Genomic DNA, 26,772 nt, shown 5'->3' on the forward strand with positions numbered 1-26,772 from the left:
ACTAATCCCAATTACTATTGCTCTTTCTTTCTTCTTCCTCTGGTGCCACATAAATGACTGTGACTGCAGTCCACATTGAAGAAGCATAACCCCATCTGCTTCCAAAATGGAAAACCAGGAAGCCTTCAGTGGGCCTCTTGTTCTACCTTCCTGTTTCTTCTGGACTGCCCAGCATTCACCCATTCCCTTTCAGCCTCCAGGATGTGACCATCTCTCTGAATGTGCTATCCATTTAATTCTCAATCTCCTAACTATGCTACAGTACCTCCAGCTGCTGTTTGAGCTCAGAAACCCTTTGTCTATCTTTATTTGCAGACCTTTCTAACCCTTGGAAACAATAATTAAACTTGCAGAGATTGTAGGAACTGCAGATGCTGGAGAATCTGAGGCTTTGCAGTGGGGTTAAAATTGTTTCAGAGGGCTTCGCAGTGGGGTTAAAATTGTTTCAGAGGGCTTTGCAATGGGGTTAAAACGTCAGCTTTCCTGCTCCTCTGACGCTGCTTGGCCTGCTGTGTTCATCCAGCTCTACACCTAATTAAACTTGCAATTGTTCACCACCTGCAGGTTTAAAGATGACAATTTCAAATGTCGGAATGTCTTTGTTTGGAATGATTCTTTCTAAATGCTTGTCTCCTTTCTCTCCCATAATCCACAGATGAAACACGTGAGGGGATGTCATTATCAGATGTGCAATCTCCAAGGCGCAGACAGGATGGACAATTCCATCAGGATGAAAAGAAAAATCAAGTTGAAAATGGTGAGGCAATGCAGATTAGTGTTTGAGCAATATCCCTCATCTTGTACAAGAGATTGAAGGTCATTTACATTCAGACTTTTTCTAAGGTTATTTCAGTACAATAAAAATATAAAAGTGATGTGGTGTGGCAGCGTTCATCCAAGAATCCTGTACTTCACTAGAACGTGGGATAATATAGGGAATGGTGGAACTGCTGAATCTGCTTGCATGGCGTTCAGAAAACAGCAGAGAAGTAGAGTTATACTGAAAGTTTAATGTAGATTGGGAAACATAAGTCTCAATATTGGCATCACCAGTTTTACAAGGTCTCGGCCTATGATTTTATTGGGGCTGTGTTGTTCCAAGATCTCTGGATATTTAAGACACTTGCAATAGTTTTATGTTCTGTCGAATGATAAATTCAACAAAGCAAGGTTCAGTCTGAAAATGATAGCTGGTATGATGTAATCATCGCATTGTCAGATTATGGGTATCCACTTATTCTGAGGTCTGAGAGAATCTTCTTCCAAAACAAATATTTAAAAGATGTGAGAGTGCAGCAATTACTACTTGATCTGTCATTGATCACATTAGTCCACCTTAACTTGCTGGGAAAAATTAGATGTTGACTCTTTGGTACAGCACTCCAAACCTCGATTAATACTTTCAAGTCTCTTTTTGCAGAGCAACACATATTAGCATTGACAAAATATTTTATCCTCCCATTGGAGTTTGTACTCCTTGCCGAGTTCGTGGTGGTGAGAACATAAAACTCTCATTACTTGCTGTTATCAGAAGAACTGTTTGATCACAGCCTGTAGACACTTTCAGCAATACAGTATTGGATGATATGTCAGATTGGATTCCATTCTGTCATCTTTCTTTTCTAGAACTTATTTTGTGATTATAGATGAAAAGTGTTCTGTGTTTCATAACAATGAAGAGTCTTTAATCTTTGAGTATTTGTGTAACTTCTGATAAGAGACTTTTTGCTTGGTCTAAATGCTGATTGTTCTTCACTGCTTCACTTCTATTTGTCACAGGACACCGACCTGAACACAGATCGGAAGCACTGGAAGATAATGAGCCAAACCTGCAGCAGCAGGCCAAGTTGGATAATCAAAGTGATGCTGATGAGGAAAATCAAGGTTAGAATAGTGAGAAAACACTTGATATTTTCAGAAATAATTCCTGTGTTCGACAGTGTGGATTTATGTTGATTTTGTTTCTTCATGAAAGCAGTCAGTTATGTGTGATACACTACCTGTTATCTCTCCTACCCTGGAGAACTAAGAGAGCATGGAATGTACTCTGATACATTTGTCCACTTTCCTTAATGGCTGACAGTTTAGAGCAAATGTCACTCCTGCTCTCTGCCCAGAAACACCCCAACCGCTCACATTACTAAACGGATGTTCACATTTTCCTAGACAGTATTAATCATACAATTTACCTGAACGCTTTCAATATGATCCAGTTTAACCACTCATGATGCAAAGGAGGATGCAAATATAATGTTTGGAAGGAGACTGTTTGGCCCGTCATGTATGTATCTGCTGTGTAAATCGGCATCGTGAGTCAGTGTGATTCTTCTGCTTTTTCATGGTACCAGCATTATTGAACTTGTTTTATTACTCTGTGCCAATGTTAATTAAGGCCAGGGTATTCTATGCTGTCTCCACCTGTCCTGTCACTTTCAATTTCTGTGCCCATAGTTCCCTTTTCATTCGCACAACTTGGGTAGCATCCACCTCCTTGGTAAAGACAAATACCAAAGTATTTATTTAATATCTCAGCGCTGCCACTTGCCACCATGTGTAAAGTTCCCTTTTTGGTTAGAATCGGCCCTACTCAACCCTTTACGACTTATATGCAAATAGAAGCGTTTAGGATTATCCTAGAAATTGGCCACCATTCTCATTATTCCTCTTTGCTTTTTTAATATTCTTGCTCACCTCTCCTCTGTACTTTCTGTATTCATTTTTGTTGTCAATTGCGTTTTATAACTGACACCTGTCATAGGCACTCTTTATCTTCTTTCTGTTCATTTCTATGCCCTCTGTAATCCAGGAAGTTCTGGAATTTGTTTCGTCTTCCCTTTGCCTTTTGAGGGAGATGCCTTGATTGTATCTGAACCACCTCCTCTTTGAAGGTGGTTTATTTTTGAAGTCTATTTATTCACCCCCAATCTTTAGTTCCATTCTATCTGTCCCAGTATTGTTTTTGCCCTATTGAAGTCAGCTTTCCACAAATCGATTCTTCTTACTTTGGATTGATAATTACTGTTCTCCTGCAACATGCTAAACCTTACAATACAATGATACTGTCTCCCCCGACTGACATTTGATCCACTTGGCCCATCTCATTTCTGAGAACAATGTCCAACAGTGTATCCCTACTTTTTTGACAGCATACTGCTGAAGGAAATTCTCATGAACACAATCTAGGAAGGCTTGACACTTGCTACTCCTTATACTACCACTACACTAGATGTTTTTATTTGGGTAATTGGCATTGCCCATTGTAACTAGTTTATAATGTTGGCATGTATCTGTGATTTCCATCCACATTTGTTTGTCTACACCCTTCCTACTGGTTGGTGGTCAGTAATTTACATTGAACAATATTGTTACATCCTTTTTGTTCCTTAACTCTAACCAAATTGTTGAGCCCTTTGGGACACCTCCTTTCTCCAGCACTGCAATGATTTCTTCAACCTTTTCTACCAGCTCTCCTCCTTTCCTATCTTTTCTGTACACCTTGTAGTCAGGAATATTTAACACCCAGTCGTACCCTTCCTTAACACAGGTATCTGTTTTTGCCACAACATACTTCCACATGTCGATTTGTACCTGGAACTCGCCAGTCTTTTTAATTATACTGCATGCAACGACAGACATGCACAGGACTCCTCATGAAGACTTCATTCCTTTCTCCTTTATGTTGACTTGACTTAGTAATTTACTCTATTCTCTGCCAGTGTTATCTGGCTTTCCAAGTATATTGTGTTCTGCGGTATTCTCCTCTATATTCTCTCTTGGTTCACAGATCCTTGGCACATTAGTTTATAGCCCTCCAACAACACCAGCAAAACACCTCACAAGCACTTCAGTCCCAGCTCTGCTCAGCTGCAATGCATCCTGCTCCTTCAGGTTCCATCTTCCCCAGAAGCAGTCACAATATCCAAGGAATCTAAATCCCTTGGACCTACATCATGTTTCCATCCAAACATTTATCTGCCTTATTCTCATATTTGTGGACTCACTGGTATATGGCATTGGGAGTAATCGAAAGAAAATTTCATTTGAGGTCCTACTTGCTAATTATCTACCGAACTACCCAAATTCTGAATGCAAGATCATAATCTCTTCCTGCCCAGGTCATTAGTACCATTGTGAAATGTAACCTTTGGATGTTCATCGTCCCCCAGAAAATGCTGTGAAGCCACTCTCTGACATCCTTGACCCTGGGAAGGAACATTAGATCCTGTGGTCATATTTATATCACACAAACGTCTGTCTGTTCTCTAACTAATGCCAATTAATATTGCTGTTTCTTTCTTCTTCCTGGTGTCACATACATGACTGTGACTACAGTCCTTCGAAGAGCCAATGCCTTCATCCGCTTCCAAAACAGAAAACCAATTTGTGGGCAGGACCGCAGGGGAACTGTCACTGTCGGAATGGATTCCAATCTGTTATCTTTCTTTTCCGGAATTAATTTTGTGCTTATGGGTACAGAGTGTTCTGTGTTTTAGAATAAAAATTTTTACTATGAAGAGTCTTTGATCTTTTATGAGATTTTGGCTAATTTCTAATGAAATACCTTTTGTCTGGTCTGAATGCTAATTGTTCTTCACTCCATCACTTTTAGTTGCCTCAGAACACAGACCTGAACAGAGATCTCAGGTGCAGGACGATGATGAGAACATCCTGCAACAGAAGGCCAAGTTGGATAATCAAAGTGTCACTGGTGAGGAAAAGCAAGTTAAAAATGAAGAGAAAATGATAGTGATGTTTTTATGCAATAATTCCTGACTCCGCCAGCATTGGTATGATATTTAGGCCGAATTAAACTTCAGACACATGATATATACGCTATTCCATTACCAGATGCCATATGCTCTGCACAGCAGAAGAATGAGGGCACGAAATGTACTCTGAAACCTATTTCCATTTTATTTAAAAGACTTTCTTGAATACTGTACCCTCATGTTAATTAACCCCAGAATACACTATACTTTCCTCACCTGTCCTGTCACGTTCAATGATCTGTTCCCATATATATCCAGGTCTCTCTACTCCTGTATCTCCTTTAGAATTGTAAATTTTATTTTGTATCGTTTGTCCATGTTCTTCCTTGAACAATGCATCAGCTCACACTTCTTTGCAGTAAATGTCAGCTGCCATCTATCCATCTGCTCCATGAATGTCCTTTCAATATTTTACACTGTGCTCCTCACAGTTTACAGCACTTCCCAGTTTTGTTTCTGCTGCAAACTTTGAAACTGTCCCCTGGAAAGCAAAATCTAGGTCATTAATATATACTAAGAAAAGCAAGAATGGCAAGCTTGGCTCTCAGGGAACTCCATACAAACATGCTTTCAGTCTGAAAAATATCCATTGACCATTACTCTCTTTTTCTGATTGCTCAGCCAGATTTTTAATAAATGTTTCTGTTGTGTGTTTTATTCCACGATCTGTAAGGTTTCTCGCAGGAGTGTTGCAGGTGATTCGACCTCTTTTTGAATGTCTATGTACAGCGTATCAGTGGCATTACCCTCACTGACTGTTACCAATGACCTCATTAAAGGGCTCCAACAAGTTAATTTAAACATGATTTCCCCTCTAAGAATCTGTGTGGCTCTTTCTAATCAACACACTATATTCCATGTACCTTGAATAATTGTTTCTAGATACTTCCTCACCATTGCCACAAAACTGGCTGGTCTGCAATTACTGGGCTTATCCTTAAAACCTTTTCTTCGAACAAGGGCATGGTGTTCGCAATTATCCAGTCTTCAGGTACCACCCCTGAGTTGAGAGAAGACTCATCAAGCATGGCTTCATACATGCACAGGAATCCTGATTAAGTCTTTATTACTTTCTCGCTTACTTCGATTTGACCTATTACCTTCCCAGTCTCTGTACTTTCCAAGTATATTGTGCTCCCTGGTATTCTTTTTCTCTCAGTTCTCACACCTTTGCCAGGTTAGTTTAAAGCCCTGCCAGCAGCACTCGCAAAACGCCTGACAAGGACCTCAGTCACAGCTCTGTTCATCTGCAATTGCATTCCTGCTCCTACAGGTGCCATCTTCCTCAGAGGCAGTAATAAAGACTTAATCAGGATTCCTGTGCATGTATGAAGCCATGCTTGATGAGTCTTCTCTCAACTCAGGGGTGGTACCTGAAGACTGGATAATTGCGAACACCATGCCCTTGTTCGAAGAAAAGATTTTAAGGATAAGCCCAGTAATTGCAGACCAGCCAGTTTTGTGGCAATGGTGAGGAAGTATCTAGAAACAATTATTCAAGTTACATGGAATTGCTTTCCTGCTCCTACAGGTGCCATCTTCCTCAGAGGCAGTCCCAATGTGCCAGGAATCTAAATCTCTTGTTCCTGCGCTGTCTTTCCACCAAACATTTACCTGGCTTATCCTTAAATTTCTGTACCCACTTGGACATGGCACCCACTCTCTTTCAGCCTCTCGACCCTTGAGCTGCGATGTGACCATCTCTGTCAATGTGCTATCCATATAGTTCTCAATATCCTAAATATGCCACAGTACCTCCAGCTGCTGCTCGAACTCAGAAAACGTTTCCCACCTTCCTTTGCAGAGCTTTCTATCTCTTGGAAGCACTTGTTCGGCACTTGCAGATTTAAAGAGAACAATTTCAGATGTCAGAATGTCTTTGGAATGATTCTTTCTAACTGCTTGTCTCCTTTTTCTGTTATAAACCACAGGTGAAAAATGTGAGCAGAAGTTATTATCAGATTTGCAATCTCCAACACGTAGACAGGATGGACAGTTACGTGACGAAGAAGAGGAAAATCAAATTGAAATTGGTGAGGCAATGCAGATTAATATTTGAGCAATATCCACAACTTTGGACGAGTGATTGCAGGTCATTGAGATTCACATTTTGCCTGAGGTGTCTTCGGTGCACACTTTGTTCCTGGTACAAGTGTCATTTCCCCTTCCCAGTAAAGGAAGATAAGGACATCATTTACCTGGAAATCTCTCCAAATGTCATTCTAAAGCTGACATTTTAGCCACGTGGTCAGTTATGTTGTTACCTTCTGTTCCAAATCATACCTGCATCCTCCAATTACCAAACAGTCAAAGATTTCAGTGGTGGATGATTAAGACATAAATTTCTTGATAAGTGACATGCACAAATATTCTTGTATCACATTGATTTGTATAATCTCATTCAGGGATGCAGGCTGGGCAAAATGTGAGTTTCAAAATAACGTTGGGAGGCGATACAAATGTAAAAGTGTGGCAGTGGATCATCCAAAGAATCCTGTGCAGCATTATAACATGGAAAAGACAGATGCAAAGTATTCAATTAATACCTCAGCCGTTCCCCTTGTCTGCATGTGTAAATTTCCGTTTTTTCCTCCAAAACAGCCCTGTTCATCCTTTTATCATGCTTTTACTATTTGTATGCATATAGAAACTTGTAGGAGTACCCTTGTAATTGGCTGCCAGTCTTTCTTATTGTGGTGAGAAGGCGAGAACCTTCAACTCTCTTTACCTGCTGTCGTCAGAACCACTTTTTGATCACAGCCTGTACACACTTGCTGCAATACAGTGTTTCATGGACGGTCTGTCAGATTTTACCCCAATTTGTCATCAATCTTTTCCAGAACTTATCTTGTGAGTATAGATGAAAAGTGTTCTGTGTTTCATAATAATGAAGAGTCTTTAATCTTTGAGCGTTTGGGTCATTTTTGATAAGGTACTTTTTGCTTGGTCTAAATGCACGATTGTTCTTCACTGCATCAGTTCTATTTGTCACAGGACACAGACCCGAACAGAAATCTGAAGCACTGGAAAATAATGAGCGAAACCTGCAGCAGCAGGCCAAGTTGGATAATCAAAGTGATGCTGATGAGAAAAATCAAGGTAACTTTAGTGAGAGAAAGCAATGATGTTTTTGAGAAATAATTCCTGTGTTCGACAGTGTGGATTGACGTTGCTTTTGTTTTTATGCAAAAGCAGTCAGTTATACATGATACACTACCTGCTTCCTCACCTGCCCAGTAGAGCAATGAGGGCTTGGAATGTACTCTGATACATTTATCCATTTTATTTAATGGCAGACAGTTTGGAGCAAACCTCACTCCTGCTCTCAGCACTTCCTCACCCAACCCCATTACTAGCAGATGTTCACATTTTCCCCTCGATATTATTAATCATACAATTTATCTGAAAACTTTCAATATGATCCAGCTTAACCATTCGTGATTAATATAAAGATGCAAACATACCACCACCTTCTCAAGGGGAATAGGGATGGGCAATAAATGCTGGCTAGCCAGCAACACCCAAATCCCACAAATGAATAATTAAAAATATATATATTTTGAGGGAGATTGTTTGGCCCATCATATCCGCATTGGCTGTCTAAATTATCATTATGATTCTTGTGCTTTTTCATACCCCTTGCTTATAGTTTCTGTTTAAATCATCATTTAATGCCTTCTCCAATGCCTCAATTGTATCTACATCCACACTTCCATTGCAGTATAGTCAAGACCCAAACCACTTAAAGTGTGAATGTGTCTCTTATCACATTTGTTTCTTTAGCAAAACAATTTAAATCTGTTCTCTCTTGCCCTTGGTGCTTTTACAAGCCTTGACAATTTCTCCCTGTCCGCTCATAATTTAGAAGACTCGATCAAATTTCCTGTAAGCCTTCTCCTCTCCAAGCTCTCCAATTTCTTCACCCAGAGGGTTGTTAATCTGTGGAATTCCTTGCCCAGTGAAGTAGTTGACGCTACTTCAGTAAACGCTTTTAAAAAAAAGGTAGATTTTTTTTGAACAATAAAGGAATTAAGGGATACGGTGAGAATGTGGCTAAGTGGATCTGAGTCCACGAAAGGATCAGCCATGATCTTATTGAATGGCGGAGCAGGCTCGAAGGGCCAGACGGCCTACTCCTGCTCCTAGTTCTTGTGTTCAATCCATCCTCATAATTGGATTAATTCACTCTTGAAACTGCTCTTATAAATTTCATCTGCATTTTCCACAAAAGACGTCACATCCTTCATACAGGTGGGCACCCAGAATAGTAGCATAATATCTCGCTGAGGTCTATCAAATGTCTTACGCAAGTTCAGCATGATGGCCTTGCTGTTGTAATTTATGCACTTGTAAATTAAGCCCAGAATATTCCTGTGCGTCCTAAACTGCTCTTTCATCCTGTTCTGCCACCTTCAATGATCTCTACCTACATAAACACAAGTCCCTCTGTTCCTGTGTCCTCTTTAAAATTGTAATTTTATATCATGAGTCCATGTTCTTGCTACAACCATGCATCAGCTCACACTTCTCCACATTGAACTTTAACTGCTACCTATCCACCCACTCTACTAACTTGTCTTTGTCCTTTTTGATATTATATACGCTGTCTTCCTAATAGTTTAAAAAGCTTCCAGGTTTCGTATCATCTGCAAACTTTTGCAATTGTCCCTTGTACAGAAAGATCTAGGTCATTTATATCAGGAAAAGAAAGAATGGTAATGTTACAACAGGGAATGGCTGAACCCCTCTGATAATTAAAATAAAACAAGCCCCGATCTGTTATGACAGGAGTAGCAGTTCCCCTCTAGTTATTACCCCCTGAAACACCCAGATGAGAAGCTCATCTTTCCCCTTGTAATCTATTAAAATAGTTGAAAGAAAGAAAATCCCTGATCTCCACTTTACAAGTAACAAGAAACAGTTTATTTGTTTAACCCAATAATGAACAAATTAACAAAAATCACTAACAAACCAACAATCCCCCCCCCCCCCCCCGCCAACCCCGACTACTAACTACTCCCTAACTGGTCTAAATTCTACTGGAATGCTGTTTAAACAAAGACAAGTCCCACTAATATAAACCCAATTAATAAGAAACAATAAATTATAACTTAATCTCTCCAAGTTTGCACAGACTGTCTTCTGGAATTTTCTGTCATCTCCAGTCTCTGCACAAACACCTTTCTTCCATTAATTTTGCTGTTAGGGATGTTTTATCTCTATAATTTCTTCAATGAGGACTTTGAGCTAAAATACCATGATATCTTTGATTAATCAGATTGGCTTTCTCTGAGGCAGGTGGCATTGGACTCTCCCCACTTTTCCAAATGCCCTCGTCTTATATACCTGTAATGACACAATCAACTTATTATAAAATGATTGGTTTCAGGTTGTCAACAGCATGAGATTTAAATTCAATTGACTTTCTGTATCCAGATGCTTTGTTTAAATTAATTGGCCAAATGCAAACTCGTTGTCACAACTTCAAAACAAGACTGCTGTTTTGCCTGCTATCTGTAAGGCTTTTTTAATACACTTGTTTCAATTTTTGAGGCTCTCTGGACTGAGCTGCTGCTCACGGACTTTTTTTTTAATTTCTAAGTACAGAGAAAGCACAAATCTCTTAAAGGAACCACACATTTTAGCTTTCTGCCTTCCACTTCACAATTATTCTACCCAACTTTGTAACAGTAGCACTGACTCACTGGAGTGCGGAACTCCAGTATAACCCTTCTTCCAGCTTGAGAACCATCCATTAGCCATTACTCTTTGTTTCTTATTGCTCAGACAGTATTTTTTAAAATCTATTATGCCCTTTATTCCATAATCTATGATGTTTCTTTCAAGACTGTGGCATAGCTGTTTCAAACTCCTTCATGAAAGTCCACAGACACCACCTCAACAGCATTGCCCTAATTGACTATTTCTGTTACCTCTTTAATAGGCTCCAGCAAGTTAGTTAAATAAGATTCCCCCTTTAGAAATCTGTGATGGCTGTTCCTTATCTTTTGTATTATTTTTGGCCCTTAATTGCATTTTCAAACAGGACACCTGTCATAAGCATACTTTATCTACTTTTTCTTAATTTGAATCTCCTTTGTCATCAGGAAGTTCTGGATTTTTTTTTGTCGTCTCCTTGCCTTCAGGGGGAATATGCTTTGATGATATCAGAACCATCTCCTCTTTTAAGGTAGCTGGTTCTGCAAATCCATTGTTTCCTCTCAATCTTTCATTCCAATCTATCTGGCCCACTTCTATTTTGCCCCATTTAAGTCGGCTCTGCACCAATTTGATTCTCCTTGCTCAAGATTGACTGTTGTCATTCTCCTCCATTGTGCTAAACCTTATGATACAATAAGCATTGTTTTCTGCATGTTCCCCATTGACCCTTGATCCACTTGGGCATACTTCATTTCTGAGAACCATGTCCAAGATTGCGTGCTTACTTTTTGGACGGGTGAATTCTGTGTCAGAAATTCCTCTGGACACAATCTAGGTCACTTGCCATTTGATTTTCTCTTACATGACCAGTTTATATTTGGGTAATTAACATTCCACATTACAATTAATCTATAATGACGGCCTCTCATTGTGTTATTTCTGCAGGTTTGTTCCTCTGCATCCTTTCCACAGAGTGGTGGTCTGTAGACTACACCAAGCAATATAGTTTTTGTTCCGTAACTATAAAATAATTGTCAGTGAACACTTTGGAACATCTCTCTTTCTCCAGCATTACAATGATCTCCTTAACCAATCTTGCTTGCCCTCCACCCTTCCTTCCTTTTCCATATTTTCCTGACACACTGTACTCCGGAATAATGAACACCCTATCCTACTTTACCTTCAGCCATGATGTGGTTTTGCACACCTTTGTTAGGTTAGTTTAAAGGCCTCCCAACAGCACTAGCAAAACGCCTGGAAGGACCTCAGTCCAAGCTATGTTCAGCTGCAACCCATTCAGCTCATCCAGGTGCTATCTTCCCCGGAGCCAATCCCAATGTGCCAGGAATCTAAATCCCTTGAACCTACACTATTTTTCCACCCACACATTTATCTGCCTTATCCTCATATTCCATATCTCATACATACTCACTTGCACACGGCACTGGGAATAATCTAGCAAGGACTTCATTCGAGGTGGTGCCAACTACATTTCTATTCAACGACCTAAATTCTGATTGCAGGACCTCAATCCCTTCCTGCCCAGGTCATTTATAGCACTGCAGACCATGGCCTCTGGCTGTTTATCCTACCTCAAAAGAATGCCTTACAGCTGCACTGTGATATCCTTGACTGTGGGAGGCTACATAATGTGCTGGAGTCAGGTCTACAATCATGGAAACACCATATTTTGCGTAACTAACCCCGATTACTATTGCTCTTTCTTTCTTCTTCATCGTGGTACGACAAAGATAACTACCCTCATCAGTTTTCAAAACAGAAAACCACTTTGTGAGCAGATCTGCAACGGACTTTTCCTATACCTGCCTGTTTCTTTTGTACTGCCTGGCAGTCACACACTTCCTTTGGGCCACCAGGCCTTTAGCTGCGGTATGACCACCTCTCTGAACATGCTATCCACCTTACTCTCAAATGCCTGAATATGCTACAGTAACTCCAGCCGGTGGTCGAGCTCAGAAATCCTTTTTTATTTCTTTCTTTGCAGAGCTTTTCTACCTCTTGGAAGCAATATTTAAACTTGCAATTGTTTGTCACCCGCCAGTTGAAAGTGAAGAATATCATATCCTGTAATTTCTTTCTTTTGAATGATTCTTTCTAACTGTTAATCACCTCCTTCACAGGTGAAATGATGTAAGGGGATATTATTAGCAAATATGCAATCTCCAATGTGTCGACAGGATGGACAATTACATCAGAATGAAGGGAAAAATCATTTTTAAAATTGTGAGGCAATGCAGATTAGTGTTTGAGCAACATCTATCATCTTGAAGAAGTGATTGAAGATCATTTACACACAGGTTTTGCCCAAGGTGTCTTATATATACACTTTATTCTTGCTGCATGTGGAATTTGCTGTTCCCAGTATAAGGAAGCATAGGCACAATTTACCTGGAAACCTCTCAAAGTGTCATTCTAAAGCTGATGTTTTAGCCAAGCAGTTGTAAGCCATTAGCTCCTGTTGCATGTTATCCCAGCATCCCCAGACTACTAGACAGGTAGATAAAGACTTCATTAGTGTCTGGATTGATTCACAAATTTCTTGATAAGTAAGATGTACAAAGTGCTCTTGGGGCATGTTCAGGGCTACAGGCCAGGCAAAATGTGGGGTTGAACATTTTTTTTCTTTATTCGTTCACAGGATCAGGGTGTCACTGGCTAGGCAGCATTTATTGCCCATCTCTAATTGTCCAGAGGGCTGTTAAGAGTCAACCACATTATTATGGGTCTGGAGTCACATGTAGGCTAGACCAGGTAAGGATGGCAGTTTCCTTCCCTAAAGGACATTAGTGAACCAGATGGGTTTTTCCCGACAATTGGCAATGGATTCATGGTCATCATTAGATTCCTAATTCCAGATATTTATTGAATTCAAATTCCACCATCTGCCATGGTGGGATTTGAACCTGGGTCCCCAGAACATTATCTGGGTCTCTGGATTAACAGTTACAGTGATAATACCACTAGGCTATCGCCTCCCCCAAACATAACATTGGGTGGCAATAAAACTAGAAAAGGGACATGGAGTTGCAGTGTTCATCCAAGAATTCTGTACATCACTAAAACATAAAATTATACAGATAATGGTGGAAATGTTGAATCTAGCTGCTTAAAGTTCAGAATACAGCAGGGAACTACAGTTGTCTTGAAAGTTTAGTACAGACTAGCAAGTGTAGGAAAAAGGAATATGAAGATTGTATTGAAACATTTCAGTCTCAATACCTGGGAAAAGTTGGATATTGACTGATTGTAGAGTAATCCAAAATATCACCTAGATTAATACTTTCAAGTCTGATATACGTGATGCAGATATGGCAGTCAGACAGCAAGATCAAGCTTTATTAGCAACTGTGGTGTGCTAAACCCAATTACGCTTTCAGCTTAAATGTTTTTTATTCATTTGTGGGGTATGGGTGTCACTGGCTGGCCAGCATTTATTGCCCATCCTTAACTATCCTTGAGAAGGTGGTGGTGAGCTGCCTTCTTGAACTGCTGCAGTCCTCCTGCTGTAGGTTGACTCACAATGCTATTAGGGAGGGAATTCCGGGATTTTGACCCAGCGACAGTGAAGGAACAGTGATATATTTCCAAGTCAGGATGGTGAATGGCTTGGAGGGGAACTCATGGGTAGTGGTGTTCCCATATATCTGCTGCTCTTGTCCTTCTAGATGGAAGTGGTCGTGGGTTTCAAAGGTGCTACCTGAGGATCTTTGGTGAATTTCTGCAGTGCATCTTGAAGATAGTACACACTGCTGCTACCGAGCATTGGTGGTGGTGGGAGTGGAATCCTTTTCCTGAATGGTGTCAAGCCTCTTGAGTGTTGTTGGAGCTGCAGCCATCCAGGCAAGTGGGGACCACTCCTGACTTGTACCTTGTAGATGATGGACAGGCTTTGGGGAATCAAGAGATGAGTTTCTCACCGCAGTGTTCCTAGCCTCTGACCTGCTCTTGTAGCCACTATTTTTACTTGTCAAGCCTGGATATTGTACAGATCTTGTTGCATTTGAATATAGACTGCTTCAGTAGCTGAGGAGTCATGAATGGTGCTGAACATTGTGCAATCATCAATGAACATCCCCACTTCTGATCTTATGATGGAGGGAAGGTCATTGCTGAAGCATGTGCAGATAGTTGAGCCTGGAACGCTACTCTCAGGAACTCCTGCAGAGATGTCCTGGAGCTGAGGGTGATTGATCTCCAACAACCATAACCATCTTCCTATGTGTCAGGTGTGACTCTAACGCCAGAGGATCTACCCTGGTTCAGTGGAGTGTGGAGGAGGACATGTCAGGAGCAGCACCAGGCATACCTTAAAATGAAACGGTCAACCTGGTGAAGCTACCAAACAGGACTGAGTTATGTGCTAAACAGCATAAGGACCAAATCAAACACAGAGCTAAGCAATTCCACAGCCAATGGATCAGATCTAAACTCTGCAGTCCTGTGACATCCAGTCAGTGAGATTCCACCCCACCGAGACCCATTGATTTCAGTTATGCTTGGGTTCCTTGATGTCATGCTCGCTCGAATACAGCCTTGATGTTGAGGGCTGTCACTCTCACCTCACCTCTGGAATTCAGCTCTTCTATCCTTGTTTGAATCAAGGCTGTAATAAGACCAGAAGCTGAGTGGCCCTGGCAGAATTGAAACTGGCTGTCACCGAGTAGTTATTGCTGAGCAGGTGCTGCTTGATAGCAGTATTCTTGAAACCTTCCATCACTTTATTGATGATCAAGAGTAAACTGATGGGGTGATAATTGGCTGGGTTGGATTTGTCCTGCTTTTTATGTACAGGACATACCTAGGCAATTTTCCACATTGTCGCGTAGATACCAGTATTGTAACTGTACTGGAAGAGCTTGTCTGGGAGAGTGGCATGTTCTGGAGCACAGGTCTTCAGTACAATTGCCAGAATGTTGTCAGGGCCTATAGTCTTTGTAATATCCAGTGTCTCCAACCGTGTCTTGATATCACATGGAGTGAATCGAATTGGCAGAAGACTGGTATCTGAAATGCTGGGGACAACTGGAGGAGGTCGAGATGAATCATCCAATCGGCACTTCTGGCTGAAGTTTGCTGCAAATGCTTCAGCCTTATCTTTTGCACTGATGTGTTGTTGAGTCTATGTGTCTTCTATCATTGAGGATCGGGATATTTGCGGAGCCTCCTTCTCCAGTGAGTTGTTTAATTGTGCACCACCATTCTTGACTGGATGCTGCAGGACTACAGAATTTAGATCTGATCTGTTGGCTGTGGGATTGCTTAGCTCTGTGATTCACTTGCTCCTTATGCTGTTTGGCACATAAGAGAGTCCTGCTTGGTAGCTTCACCAGGTTGACTGTTTCATTTTAAGATATGCCTGGTGCTGCTCCTGGCATGTCCTCCCACATTCTCCATTGAACCAGGGTTGATCCTCTGGCTTGATGGTAATGGTTGAGTGGGGGATATGCCAGGCCATGAGGTTACAGATTGTGCTGGAGTACAATTCTGCTGCTGTGGATGGCCGACAGCACCTCATTGATTCCCAGTATTGAGTTGGGAGGTTTGTTTGAAGTCTGTCCCATTTAGCACAGTGGTAGTGCAACACAACACAATGGAGGTTATTCTCAATATGAAGGTGGGACTTTGCTTCCACAAGGACTGTGCAGTGGTCACTATTACCAATACTGTCATGGACAGATGGATCTGTAGCCAGCAAATTGGTAAGGATGAGGTCGAGTATGTTTTTCCTTCTTGTTGGTTTCCTCACCACCTGTTGCAGACCCAGTCTAGCAGCTGTGCCCTTTAGGATCTGACTAGCTCAATTAGTAATGTTGCTGCAGAGCCACTGTTGGTGGTGGACATCAAAATCCCCCACCCACAGTACATTCTGTGCCCCTGCCATCTTCAGTACTGTCTCCAAGTGTTGTTCAATATGGGGGCGTACTGAGTCATCAGCCAAGAGATGATGGTATGCATTGATCAGCAGGAGATTTACTTGCCCATGTTTAACCTGAAACTATGAGACTTCATGGGGTCTGGAGTCAATGTTGAGAACTCCCAGGGCAATGCTGTTCCATCTGTATATCACAGTGCTGCCACCTCTGCTGAGTGTGTCCTGCCAATAGGACAGTACATTTCCAGAGATGGTCACGGCAGTGTCTTGGACATTGTCTGTAAGGTATGATTCTGTGAGTATGACTATGTCAGGCTGTTGCTTGACTAGTCTGTGAGACAGCTGTCCCAATTTTGGCAGTAGCCCCCAGATGTTAGTGAGGAGGAGTTTGAAGGGTTGACAGGGCTATTTCTGCTGTTGTCTTTTCTGGTCCCTAGGTCAATGCCAGGTGATCCGTCTGGTTTCATTTCTTTGAGACTTTGTAGCAATTGATACTACTGAATGACTTGCTCAGCTATTTTAGAGGGCAATTGAGAGTCAACCACATTGTTTTGGGTCTAGAGTCACGTGTAGCCTAGACCAGTTCAGGATGGCAGATTTCCTTCCCTGAAGGACATTAGTGAACAACAGGCAAACAGAAAATTAAAATCTAAATAAAAAGAAAGAATTAATAGTTTATTTCTACGGTGCATTTTTGTGCGATATTTGCCATACATACTTGGAGCATTGTATGCAGTTTGTTTCACCGTATTATAAAAAGGATAACAAGGCACTCAACATGCTACAAGAATGATTTAGAATGAGGGTATCAGAACTGTGTGGCGTTCTTTTCAAGAAAGAATGAACGGACTGTGTCTGTATTCTGTTGAAAAGATGTTAGAGGTCTTGAAGAGAATGAAAGGTTTTGATGGATTATACAGAGAGAATGTTTCCACTGTGGGCAAGAGTTAGACAGATGAAAAGAGGCTCAAATGGAACATAAGTGCTAGTATAGACTGGTTGGACCATATGGCCATTTTCTGTGGTATATATTCAATAAAAATTAATTTTGTATTGCTCTCCCCAGCTCTAAGCCTCTTTTTCTCAATGTCTTGTCAACCCCAAACTGAAGCCCAGACTACAGTCTGGAATCAATGCTTTGGATCATCATAGAGTTCCTAAGCCTCGTGATTTGGTAACACTAAGAATATTGCTTTACTGTCTGCACTATCTTTGTACTTTACTCATGATAATTTTACTAGTATTATGCTGCTAGCTCTTATAAAGATTTGTTTGTGCCCACTGCATTTTTATTTGACATTATTGTGCAAACATTAACCTTGGTACCTGCATATTAATGAAACTTTTTTCTATTCCCGAAGGGCAACCGTCTGTTTTCTTGGTAGCAGTTTTGTTGGTTCCAATCGCCTGTGTCATGTTGAATTTTCTGAATCAGCAAGAATCTGAAGTTGTGGAAAATAAACTCAACATATTCTTGCACAATTTTGGCAAAGTGCAGAAGAGTTTTCCAAATCAGGATGAACAGTTGTGGAAAAAAAGCAAGATAATGTTGCAGAAACACATTAACATGACCATCCATTCTGAGCCATCCATTTTAATGTTTGCAGCTGCTTGGAATGCAAATGAAACCATGCATTGCCTCACAGGCAGAATCGCTGGAGCTTACGCTTCAGCTTTCAATTCCAGGTTTCTGGAAATTGAAGGATCGAGTAAAAAGTTTTTAAACAGTGATGAAGTGAAGCTAGATCTAGATAATCAACTAATGTCTTGGTTTGGTTCGGGTGGAAAATCAGCTGTTATTCATCACTTCCAAGATCTGCCACCCCCATCTACTCTTCTTTTCTACAAATATTGTGATCATGAAAATGCAGCCTTCAAGGATGTATCCCTCTTAATCACAATTTTAGTGGATGAGGAAAAATTAGACCCAAATTTAAACTTTGGTCTTCTGGAAGAAAGAGTCTATGATTTTCTTGTGACAAAATTTTCTATCTCCAGTCAGACCGGGCAATATAATATCCTGGATATTGACAAATTCAGTGGATTGTGGAGTCGCATTGCACATGTCATATTGCCTGTCCAACCTGAAAAACATATTGAAGAGAATGGCTGTAAACATACGTGAACATTCTGAGGAGGCATCACAAAATTTGCACTGAATTTTATCAAAGAAACAAATTACATGCACAGAGAACTCATAAGTCTTGAAAAGGAAATTTATTTTGTTAATTAATTACCTAGAATTTGATTTTGTGAATTTTGCTCAAGGAGATCTCATCTGAATTTTTAAAGATTTTTGATTCATATGCTGACTGGCTTTCTGTATGTTCCGCATTTTCTGTTTTTATTTCAGGTTTCCAGCATCTAGTGTTACAGCTTTCTTCAATTATCACAAATAAATTTATCTCCTGATAGCTAGAAAATGATATTGCAACTGAATAAATGATGATGGTTTAAACTTTGCTATGTAAACTTAAGTATATTTTAAAAACTAATTTGCTATTGTATAATTTAAATCTGTAACTGAATAAAGAAGCTGACTGTCAAATAGTGGTGATAGAGTAGTTGTGTAAATACACTGCAACATTAATAGAGAGTAAAAGATGCAAATTTGCTAGGCATGGGAATATTTTGGTAATTATAGGTATTTCTCAAATTGAAATTTAGTTTAAATTTAACATGGAATTTTAAAACTGAACATTTGTTAGTTAACAAATTGCAGATCAATTGATCGAGTGCATGAATAGATCATTAGTATGCTAACTGGTATGGGCTGAATTTTCTCACTTTCAACTAATTTTATCAACTCACATTCATGGTGCTGTTTGCCATGGCTTCTGGTGACTTTTCTTATGCAATCTTTCACTCTTTAATTATGTATCTGGGCCCTGTGTAATTATGCAGCAGGAGAGGCAGAAGTGATTGTCGCTGCCAGGGCCTTCTAATGTTTGCTGTGCTGGCACCATTTTAAAGACCAGCTATATACCATTGCACGTGCTGTGAACAAGCCAGGAACTACTTTTCATGTGGGGATTGTGCAACATTATCTTCAAGGAAATGACCGAGAAAGGCAAGTTATCTCCTCAGTTCGCCAACAGGGACCTGGAGGTGCTGGTGGACAGGGTGGTGGAGAGGACAGCAGGATTGTATCTTGTTGATTGGTAAAGGAAGCCACACCACTAGTCACAGCCAGCCTGGACCTAGATTGCAGCTCAGGTCAGTGTAGTGTGCCAGTGAATTGCAATCACAACAGTTTAAAAAGGTTAATTATCTTCATTACACTAAAAGGGTAAGTGCCACCAACTACTCTCTGCTATCTTATACTCACAGGGCCATCACTCATTACAATTCTGCCATTACACATGCCTTTTAACAAGTCTCATGGACTACAACTTTACTGCATGCATTGTATTCCCTAATCAACTATCCCCCCCGGCAACTTCATCCTCCCAAATTAAAGATCCTTCCTGCCCTTTGAGTTTCACATTCACTCACTGGTGACACCGAACATCACAGCTAACTGATATTCCATTCATCTTCTTCATACTCTGTTCCTCATCTTGTCTCTCTGCAGGAAAATTTGGCTCACAACTGGGCTGAGTCGGGCAAGTCTGGTGCGGAATGGTTGATACAGGACTCATAATGGCAAATGAGGAAAATCTATTGGATTTCACTGGAGAAGAGTGTGACTGCTCATGTCGGGTTGGGGATATTTCCATGGCCAACCAACCCACTCAGGTCCATTGCATTGCTCTTCCATTACCACCAACGTTAATTCATTAAGCTGCACAAGTGCTTACCTGTCTTACACTATTAGTTCTATCTCTTCTCTGCAATCACAAGCAGGATTCAGCAAAACTCAATTAAGACACGAATGTTGGAGACTCTCAGGTAAACCTACACTTCTGAGGCAGAAGCCAGTCATGGATGCATTGGCAAGGTTTTCATCTGCACTCTCCACCAGCCGAGGGATTTTCACCTTGGTGGATTCTCTTTCTAGATTGTACTTCTGAGTCTAATGTGATGAGTACATTACTCAGGTATCTTCACAATTGGTCAAGGAAGAAACAACCCGACACCTGCTCAGTCTCAAGCAGAAGGTAATCCCATAGCCTCGGCTGTTAATGACCTTGTCAAAATACTTAGGCACAGCAACAGCAGGCAGGTTTGTCAGAAGCAGTCAGTAACCTGGACTGAAGGATGGATGAGGCCACCGAGATTATCAGTACTGTGCGGGCTCCATCATGCATGTGTCTGCCTGTCTGCATGGAGAGGCTGGAAAATGACATGAAAAATTAGTATAGCACACGACCAGATGTGTCCATGTCCCTGCACTTCAATGTAGTAGCCATCAATGCCAGAGCAACAGGGATACAAGGGACAACAATCTCACTCCAGGTTCTCCGTCTTTGTGTCTTATTGGCAAGGAATAAAAGTGATTTTAAGAAAGACGCACAGGTTACATCTTAAGGTTCAGCAGAATAGTCAGAGAATAAAGTCATATTAAAAACATTAAGGAACATATTTGGTGGGACAATATCTGGAATTGGGGAGTACTTTATACACAGTCACTTGGATTTGCATTATTTCACATCTTGTTGTTATTGTTTGTTGTACTTGGATATATCTTATTTTTATTACTGTTATGATTTGCTGTTGGTGTTAGCAACAAATGCAGCAGCTAAAAATGTAATTAACTCAGTTAAGATGTGATAATCTTAAAACTGCAACAGGTGTAATTTCACACTAATAGCTTATTTTCTTTATTGGCATACTGGTTAATTATACTGCTGTTTGTTCATCATCATAAAAAAAATGAACAAATACAAAGGATGAAACATCAGAATTTAATAACCTTTCAAGGATTGAAAGAACTGGCAATAATTTTCTTCTGGAATAAACTGTTTCCTATGATAAAAGGACACTGCTATAAACTGTTATAAAGGAATTGAAAGCAATTAAGCATCCCTGGGAATAAGGAGTCAAAGCAACATTAACAAATTGTTTCCTGGGAGAGAGGAGGTAACAACTGCCTGATAACTGGCTGCCTTGTGACAAATGGGCAATTAAGATTACATGCATAAGAACTGAAGGAGTTAATGGTAGGACAGGCTTTGTTTCGAACTGACAGCTAACAGCAAACGAAACAAAAAAGAGAATCTACTCCTGATAAGAAAGCAGGCCATGGACTTGATGACTTCAGAAGTGTCACAAATAATGTCACACCACAGCTTAATAAGGCAGAAAATCCTTTAAGAAATCGATTTTAGGATTCTATGGCAGCAGAACTCCGAAGAATCATACTGCACAAGGATCGAATCCTGGAATATTCAGAGACAAATGCCGTTGGTTGGTATTGTAGCTGAATTTTACCTTTAATCCGATAATAGCTAAATTGGGCTTAATGTGTTGAGGAGCTTTAATTTTGGAGATAGTAGGAACTGCTGATGCTGGACAATCTGAGATAACAAGATGCCGAGCTGGACGAACACAGCAGGCCAAGCAGCATCAGAGGAGCAGGAAGGCTGACGTTTCGGGCCCAGACCCTTCTTCAGAAATGGGGGAGGGGAAGGGGGTTCTGAAATAAATAGGGAGAGAGGGGGAGGCGGATAGAAGATGGATAGAGGAGAAGATAGGTGGAGAGGAGACAGACAAGTCTAAGAGGCGGGGATGGAGCCAGTAGAGGTGAGTGTAGGTGGGGAGGTAGGGAGGGGATAGGTCAGTCCAGGGAGGATGGACAGGTCAAGGGGGCAGGATGAAATTAGTAGGTAGGAGATGGGGGTGGGAGGAGGGGATAGGTGGGAGGAAGGACAGTTTAGGGAGGCGGGGACGAGCTGGGCTGGTTTTGGGATGCGGTAGGGGGAAGGGAGATATTGAAGCTTGTGAAATCCACATTGATACCATTGGGCTGCAGCGTTCCCAAGCGGAATATGAGTTGCTGTTCCTGCAACCTTCAGGTAGCATCGTTGTGGCATTGCAGGAGGCCCAGGATGGACATGTCGTCTGAGGAATGGGAGGGGGAGTTGAAATGGTTTGCGACTGGGAGGTGCAGTTGTTTAATGCGGACCGAGCGTAGGTGTTCTGCAAAGTGGTCCCCAAGCCTCTGCTTGGTTTCCCCGATGTAGAGGAGGCCACAACGGGAACAGCAGATGCAGTATACCACATTAGCGGATGTGCAGGTGAACATCTGCTTTATGTGGAAAGTCTTCTTGGGGCCTGGGATGGGGGTGAGGGAGGAGGTGTAGAGGCAGGTGTAGCACTTCCTGCGATTGCAGGGAAAAGTGCTGGGTGTGGTGGGGCTGGAGGGGAGTGTGGAGCGGACAAGGGAGTCCCGGAGAGAGTGGTCCCTCCAGAAAGCAGATAAGGGTGGGGTCGGATTGCAGATGGCGGAAGTGTCGGAGGATGATACGTTGGATCCGGAGGTTGGTGGGGTGGTACATGAGGATGAGGGGGATTCTGTTTTGGTTGTTATTGCGGGGAGGGAGGTGAGGGATGAGTTGCGGGAAATGCGGGAGACACGGTCGAGGGCATTCTTGACCACTGAGGGGGGGACTTTGCAGTCCTTGAAAAACGAGGACATCTGAGATGTACGGGAGTGGAATGCCTCATCCTGGGAGCAGATGCGGCGGAGGCGAAGGAATTGGGAATAGGGGATAGCATTTTTGCAGGAAGGTGGGTGGGAGGAGGTGTATTCTAGGTAGCTGTGGGAGTTGGTGGGCTTGAAATGGTTTGTAGGCGGTTGCCAGAGATGGAGACAGAGAGGTCCAGGAAGGAGAGAGAGGTATTGGAAATGGTCCAGGTGAACTTAAGGTTGGGGTGAAGGTGTTGGTGAGGTGGATGAACTGTTCGAGCTCCTCGTGGGAGCACGAGGCAGCGCCGATACAATCATCAATGTAACGGAGAAAGAGGTGGGGTTTAGGGCCAGTGTAGGTACGGAAGAGGGATTGTTCCACGTAACCTACAAAGAGGCAGGCGTAGCTTGTGGCCCATGCGGGTACCCATGGCCACCCCCTTTGTCTGTAGGAAGTGGGAGGAATTAAAAGAGAAGTTGTTGAGGGTGAGGACAAGTTCGGCTAGGCGGATGAGGGTGTCAGTGGAGGGGGACTGGTCGGGCCTGCGGGACAGGAAGAAGTGGAGGGCCTTTAGGCCATCTGTATGGGGAATGCAGGTGTATAGGGACTGGACGTCCATGGTAAAGATGAGGTGTTGGGGACCGGGGAACTGGAAGTTCTGGAGGAGGTGGAGGGCATGGGTGGTGTCACGGACGTAGGTAGGGAGTTCCTGGACCAAGGGGGAGAAAATGGAGTCGAGATAGGTGGAGATAAGTTTGGTGGGGCAGGAGCAGGCGGAGACAATGGGTCGACCAGGGTAGTCAGGTTTGTGGATTTTGGGACGGAGATAGAAGCAGGCAGTGCGGGGTTGGGGAACGATGAGGTTGGAGGCTGTGGGTGGAAGGTCACCTGAGGTGACTAATAGAGCTTTAATTTTGGTTGCTACATGCAATAAAGTTTAAATATTTGATAGTCTGTGGGATTTCTTAACAAGTAGTCGAATTAAAGGTAGCTTGTAGAATTTACAAACCATGCAAGACAAGTTTGCAAACTGGATCTGAAATTGGCTTGCAAATAGGAGGAAAAGGGTGATGTCGAAGGGTTGTTTTTTTGTGATCGGAAGCCTGTGACCAACAGTGCACCACCGGGATTGGTAGTGGGACCTTTGCTGTTAGTTATGTACATTACTGACTTAGATGTGAATGGCGAAGGTTTAATTAGTAAGTTTGCAGACGATGGGAAAATTGGTTGTGTTGTTGATACTGAAGAGGATAGTCTCAGGTTACAGTCTAGTATCTGTGCGAGATGCTGCATTTTGGGATGTCTAATAACAGGACATACACAATGAATGATAGGTTCCTAGACAATATTGAGGAACAAAGGGACCTTGGTGTACAGGTCCATAGATCCCTGACGGTGTCAGTATAGGTAGACAAGAAGCCATGCAGGATGTTTGTCTTCATTAGCCAGGGAGTAGAATATAGGAGCAAGGAAGTTAATATATTATAAAACATTGGTCAGGCCACAGATGGTATACTGAGTGCAATTCTAGTTGCCACGATATTAGAGGACAGTGGTTCAATGTTTCAAGAAGGATGGTAGGGATAAACCAGGAAATTACAGACCAGTGAGTCTCATATCAGTGGTAGGGAAACTAATAGAGAAAATTCTAAAGGAGAGAATTAATCTCTACTTGCAGAGGCTAGGTTTGATGATCTAGGATAGTCACATGGTTTCATCAGAGGGAGGTCATGCCTAACATGTTGAGAAGCAAGCCTAGAAGATCAGGTGAGATTCATATTTTTCATCCATAGCAGTAAGGACGGGGGAATGGTTCAACAATTTCTAACGGCAATTGTTCCCATTTTGTTTTGTGTGTACTTTGCGGATTGATTTAATGCTCTTCCAACGATAACCTAAGGCTCTTTTTGCCTATTACGCTTTCAGCTTCTCCCAGTTCCGACAAAAAGTCTCCAGCTACCTGAAACATTCATTTATCGCCCGTTTTCTCTCTCTCTCCCCTGGCAGGTGGGCTTATTATTTGCAGCTTTATTTTCTGCTCATATTAGGGCCAAGATAAAGGGGCGTTCTTGACATTCGCGGTGTCGGGTAGAAAAAAGATTGAAGACATTAATCTACGCAAGCAGTCACTTTGAAGAGTTCAGGAGCCTGCCTACAAATGTGGAATCTCTCTGTAAAGTTCAATTTGACATTGTACTACTTCAATCGGGGGCACTGGCAGTGGTGAAAAGCACCCAGATGCGTCTTTTTATTCTTTCAGATCTATTATCGCACACAAATACGGGAGTAGTTTTCAATAAAGTCCTTTTGCTTGAAAAGGACAATTTCAGCCGGCGGCCCGTTTAACGGTTTTCAGAACTTGCAGCTCGCGGCGTCAATTCAAATATTTGAACACTAACGGTTAACATTGTTATTTTCTCGACGCAAGAACAGAGAGACATCTTCCCGACGACTGTTAAAATACTGAAAGGAGAATACCAGTACAAGAGGGTGGTATCAAGGAACTGAAATGAAAGACCGACCGGTACATTTTAAATGTGAAAGCCTCACACCACCAGTAAACGCCAAGAAGGCGGGGACTTATCCGACCGGAAACTACTCTATAAGTAAAAAGCGGAAGTTATGTTTGCCCTGTAATCCGTCCGTCCGGAATCAGATCCGGTGTGACGGCGGAGTGCTTCGTGTGTTGTCCGGAGGGAAACGTTAACAACGCGGAAAAGATCGGCGGAGGAGTGGTTCTTCAACGGGGTTGAACGATAGTGAAAGAATCCAAAATGAGCGTGAGATTTACGAGAAGTACCAGTGCCCGAGTCAAGGATTTAAGAGGTGAGAGTGGGAGAAAAAAGTGGGCATGTGTGTACGGAGTGTTCTTTTTTTAATTAGTTAAGCGAGATTGTGTGAATCTAATCGTCAAGGGGATTTGCTCAGTCTGAGAATAGAAACCGGAAACGATTCAGACTCAATTCATGTTGTAAATATCAGTGTACAAAATCCAGAGACGCTTCCCTTTAGTCCAAGTTAACAAGGTTGAGATTATTTTGTGTCTGCTTAATAAATTGGGTGGAGAGTAACTGGTTTCCTGAGGGTGAGCTATCGCAAGTGTTTAAAACATGGTACTTCCTTTTTTTCATTCTCTCTCCAAGACAGTGACTGCCTGGAGCTCAGATTGACTGTCATCTCATGTGGGCCTCGAAGACTCTGGCAATGGTTATTAGTGTGAATTTAAATACAGATTAGAGCTCTGTTAAAACAGATTATCGTAGCCGAAGGAGATTACTGTATCCAAAGCTGCTACGGCAGGAGAATGAGGTGACATTTTAAACGCCACAGTCATTTATTTCCAAATATACATAAAAGTACCCTGTGTAAATATTGGATTAAAAGCACAGTCTTGCATCGAAAATTTGCTTTGTCAATTAAGATTTTTTTTTTTGCCTTGCTTATGTAATTGCTAAATATAAGTTGATGTTTGCAAACTGAAAGAACTGCGGATGCTGTAAATCAGAAACAATAACAGAAATGATTGGAAAAGCTCAGCAGGTCTGGCAGCATCTGTGGAGAGAAATCAGAGTTAACATTTCGGGTCCGGTGACCCTTCCTCAGAACATGTTCAATTTGATTTGGGCAGTTAACAATAAGCAATTGCATTGTAGTTGTTAATGTGAGCAACCACTTTTAGGAAGTATTATTCGAGAAGTAAACTATCTAAACACCACCTTATCGTTCTCTTAATAAATAAGACAATGACATGAATTAACAGGTTGTTTGTCTACTTTTTTTTTGTATTCACTCATGGAACGTGGACATTGCTGGCTGGCCAGCATTTACTGACCATCTCCAGTTGCCTCCTTGAGAAGGTAATGGTGACCTGCCTTCT

At 41.7% G+C, this 26,772-nt stretch overlaps 2 protein-coding genes and 1 long non-coding RNA gene across 11 annotated transcripts in view; 2 read left to right on the top strand and 1 right to left on the bottom strand.

Moving 5' to 3' along the window:
• Nucleotides 1–18,872, top strand: part of LOC109913682 (torsin-1A-interacting protein 2-like) — a 36,023-nt gene extending 17,151 nt beyond the window's left edge. For 4 of the 6 annotated variants that reach the window (XM_048601642.1, XM_048601643.1, XM_048601641.1 and 1 more), the window contains exons 5-10: nucleotides 656–757; nucleotides 1,780–1,884; nucleotides 4,610–4,708; nucleotides 6,701–6,802; nucleotides 7,764–7,868; nucleotides 17,685–18,872. In XM_048601642.1, the coding sequence (XP_048457599.1) occupies nucleotides 656–757; nucleotides 1,780–1,884; nucleotides 4,610–4,708; nucleotides 6,701–6,802; nucleotides 7,764–7,868; nucleotides 17,685–18,448 (1,277 nt within the window). In that variant the 3' untranslated portion in view covers nucleotides 18,449–18,872. The remainder of the gene's footprint in view (nucleotides 1–655; nucleotides 758–1,779; nucleotides 1,885–4,609; nucleotides 4,709–6,700; nucleotides 6,803–7,763; nucleotides 7,869–17,684) is intronic. The other 2 variants (XM_048601644.1, XM_048601646.1) reach the window with 1 other exon arrangement.
• On the bottom strand, nucleotides 17,913–25,472 carry LOC125484156. Its single transcript, XR_007262999.1, has 3 exons — nucleotides 25,374–25,472; nucleotides 20,124–20,598; nucleotides 17,913–18,407 (listed from the first exon to the last, which is right to left on the bottom strand). It is a non-coding gene; the product is annotated as an uncharacterized LOC125484156 (long non-coding RNA).
• LOC109913683 (torsin-1A-interacting protein 2-like) overlaps nucleotides 24,603–26,772 on the top strand; it is a 45,364-nt gene continuing 43,194 nt past the window's right edge. For 2 of the 4 annotated variants that reach the window (XM_048601634.1, XM_048601638.1), the window contains exons 1-2: nucleotides 24,603–24,662; nucleotides 25,324–25,721. In XM_048601634.1, coding sequence (XP_048457591.1) covers nucleotides 25,670–25,721 — 52 coding nt within the window. In that variant the 5' untranslated portion in view covers nucleotides 24,603–24,662; nucleotides 25,324–25,669. Of the gene's footprint in view, nucleotides 24,663–24,970; nucleotides 25,722–26,772 lie in introns of those variants that run through there. The other 2 variants (XM_048601637.1, XM_048601636.1) reach the window with 2 other exon arrangements.

The sequence above is a fragment of the Rhincodon typus genome, chromosome 10 (assembly GCF_021869965.1).
Source record: "Rhincodon typus isolate 14 chromosome 10, sRhiTyp1.1, whole genome shotgun sequence".
Taxonomy (NCBI): domain Eukaryota; kingdom Metazoa; phylum Chordata; class Chondrichthyes; order Orectolobiformes; family Rhincodontidae; genus Rhincodon; species Rhincodon typus.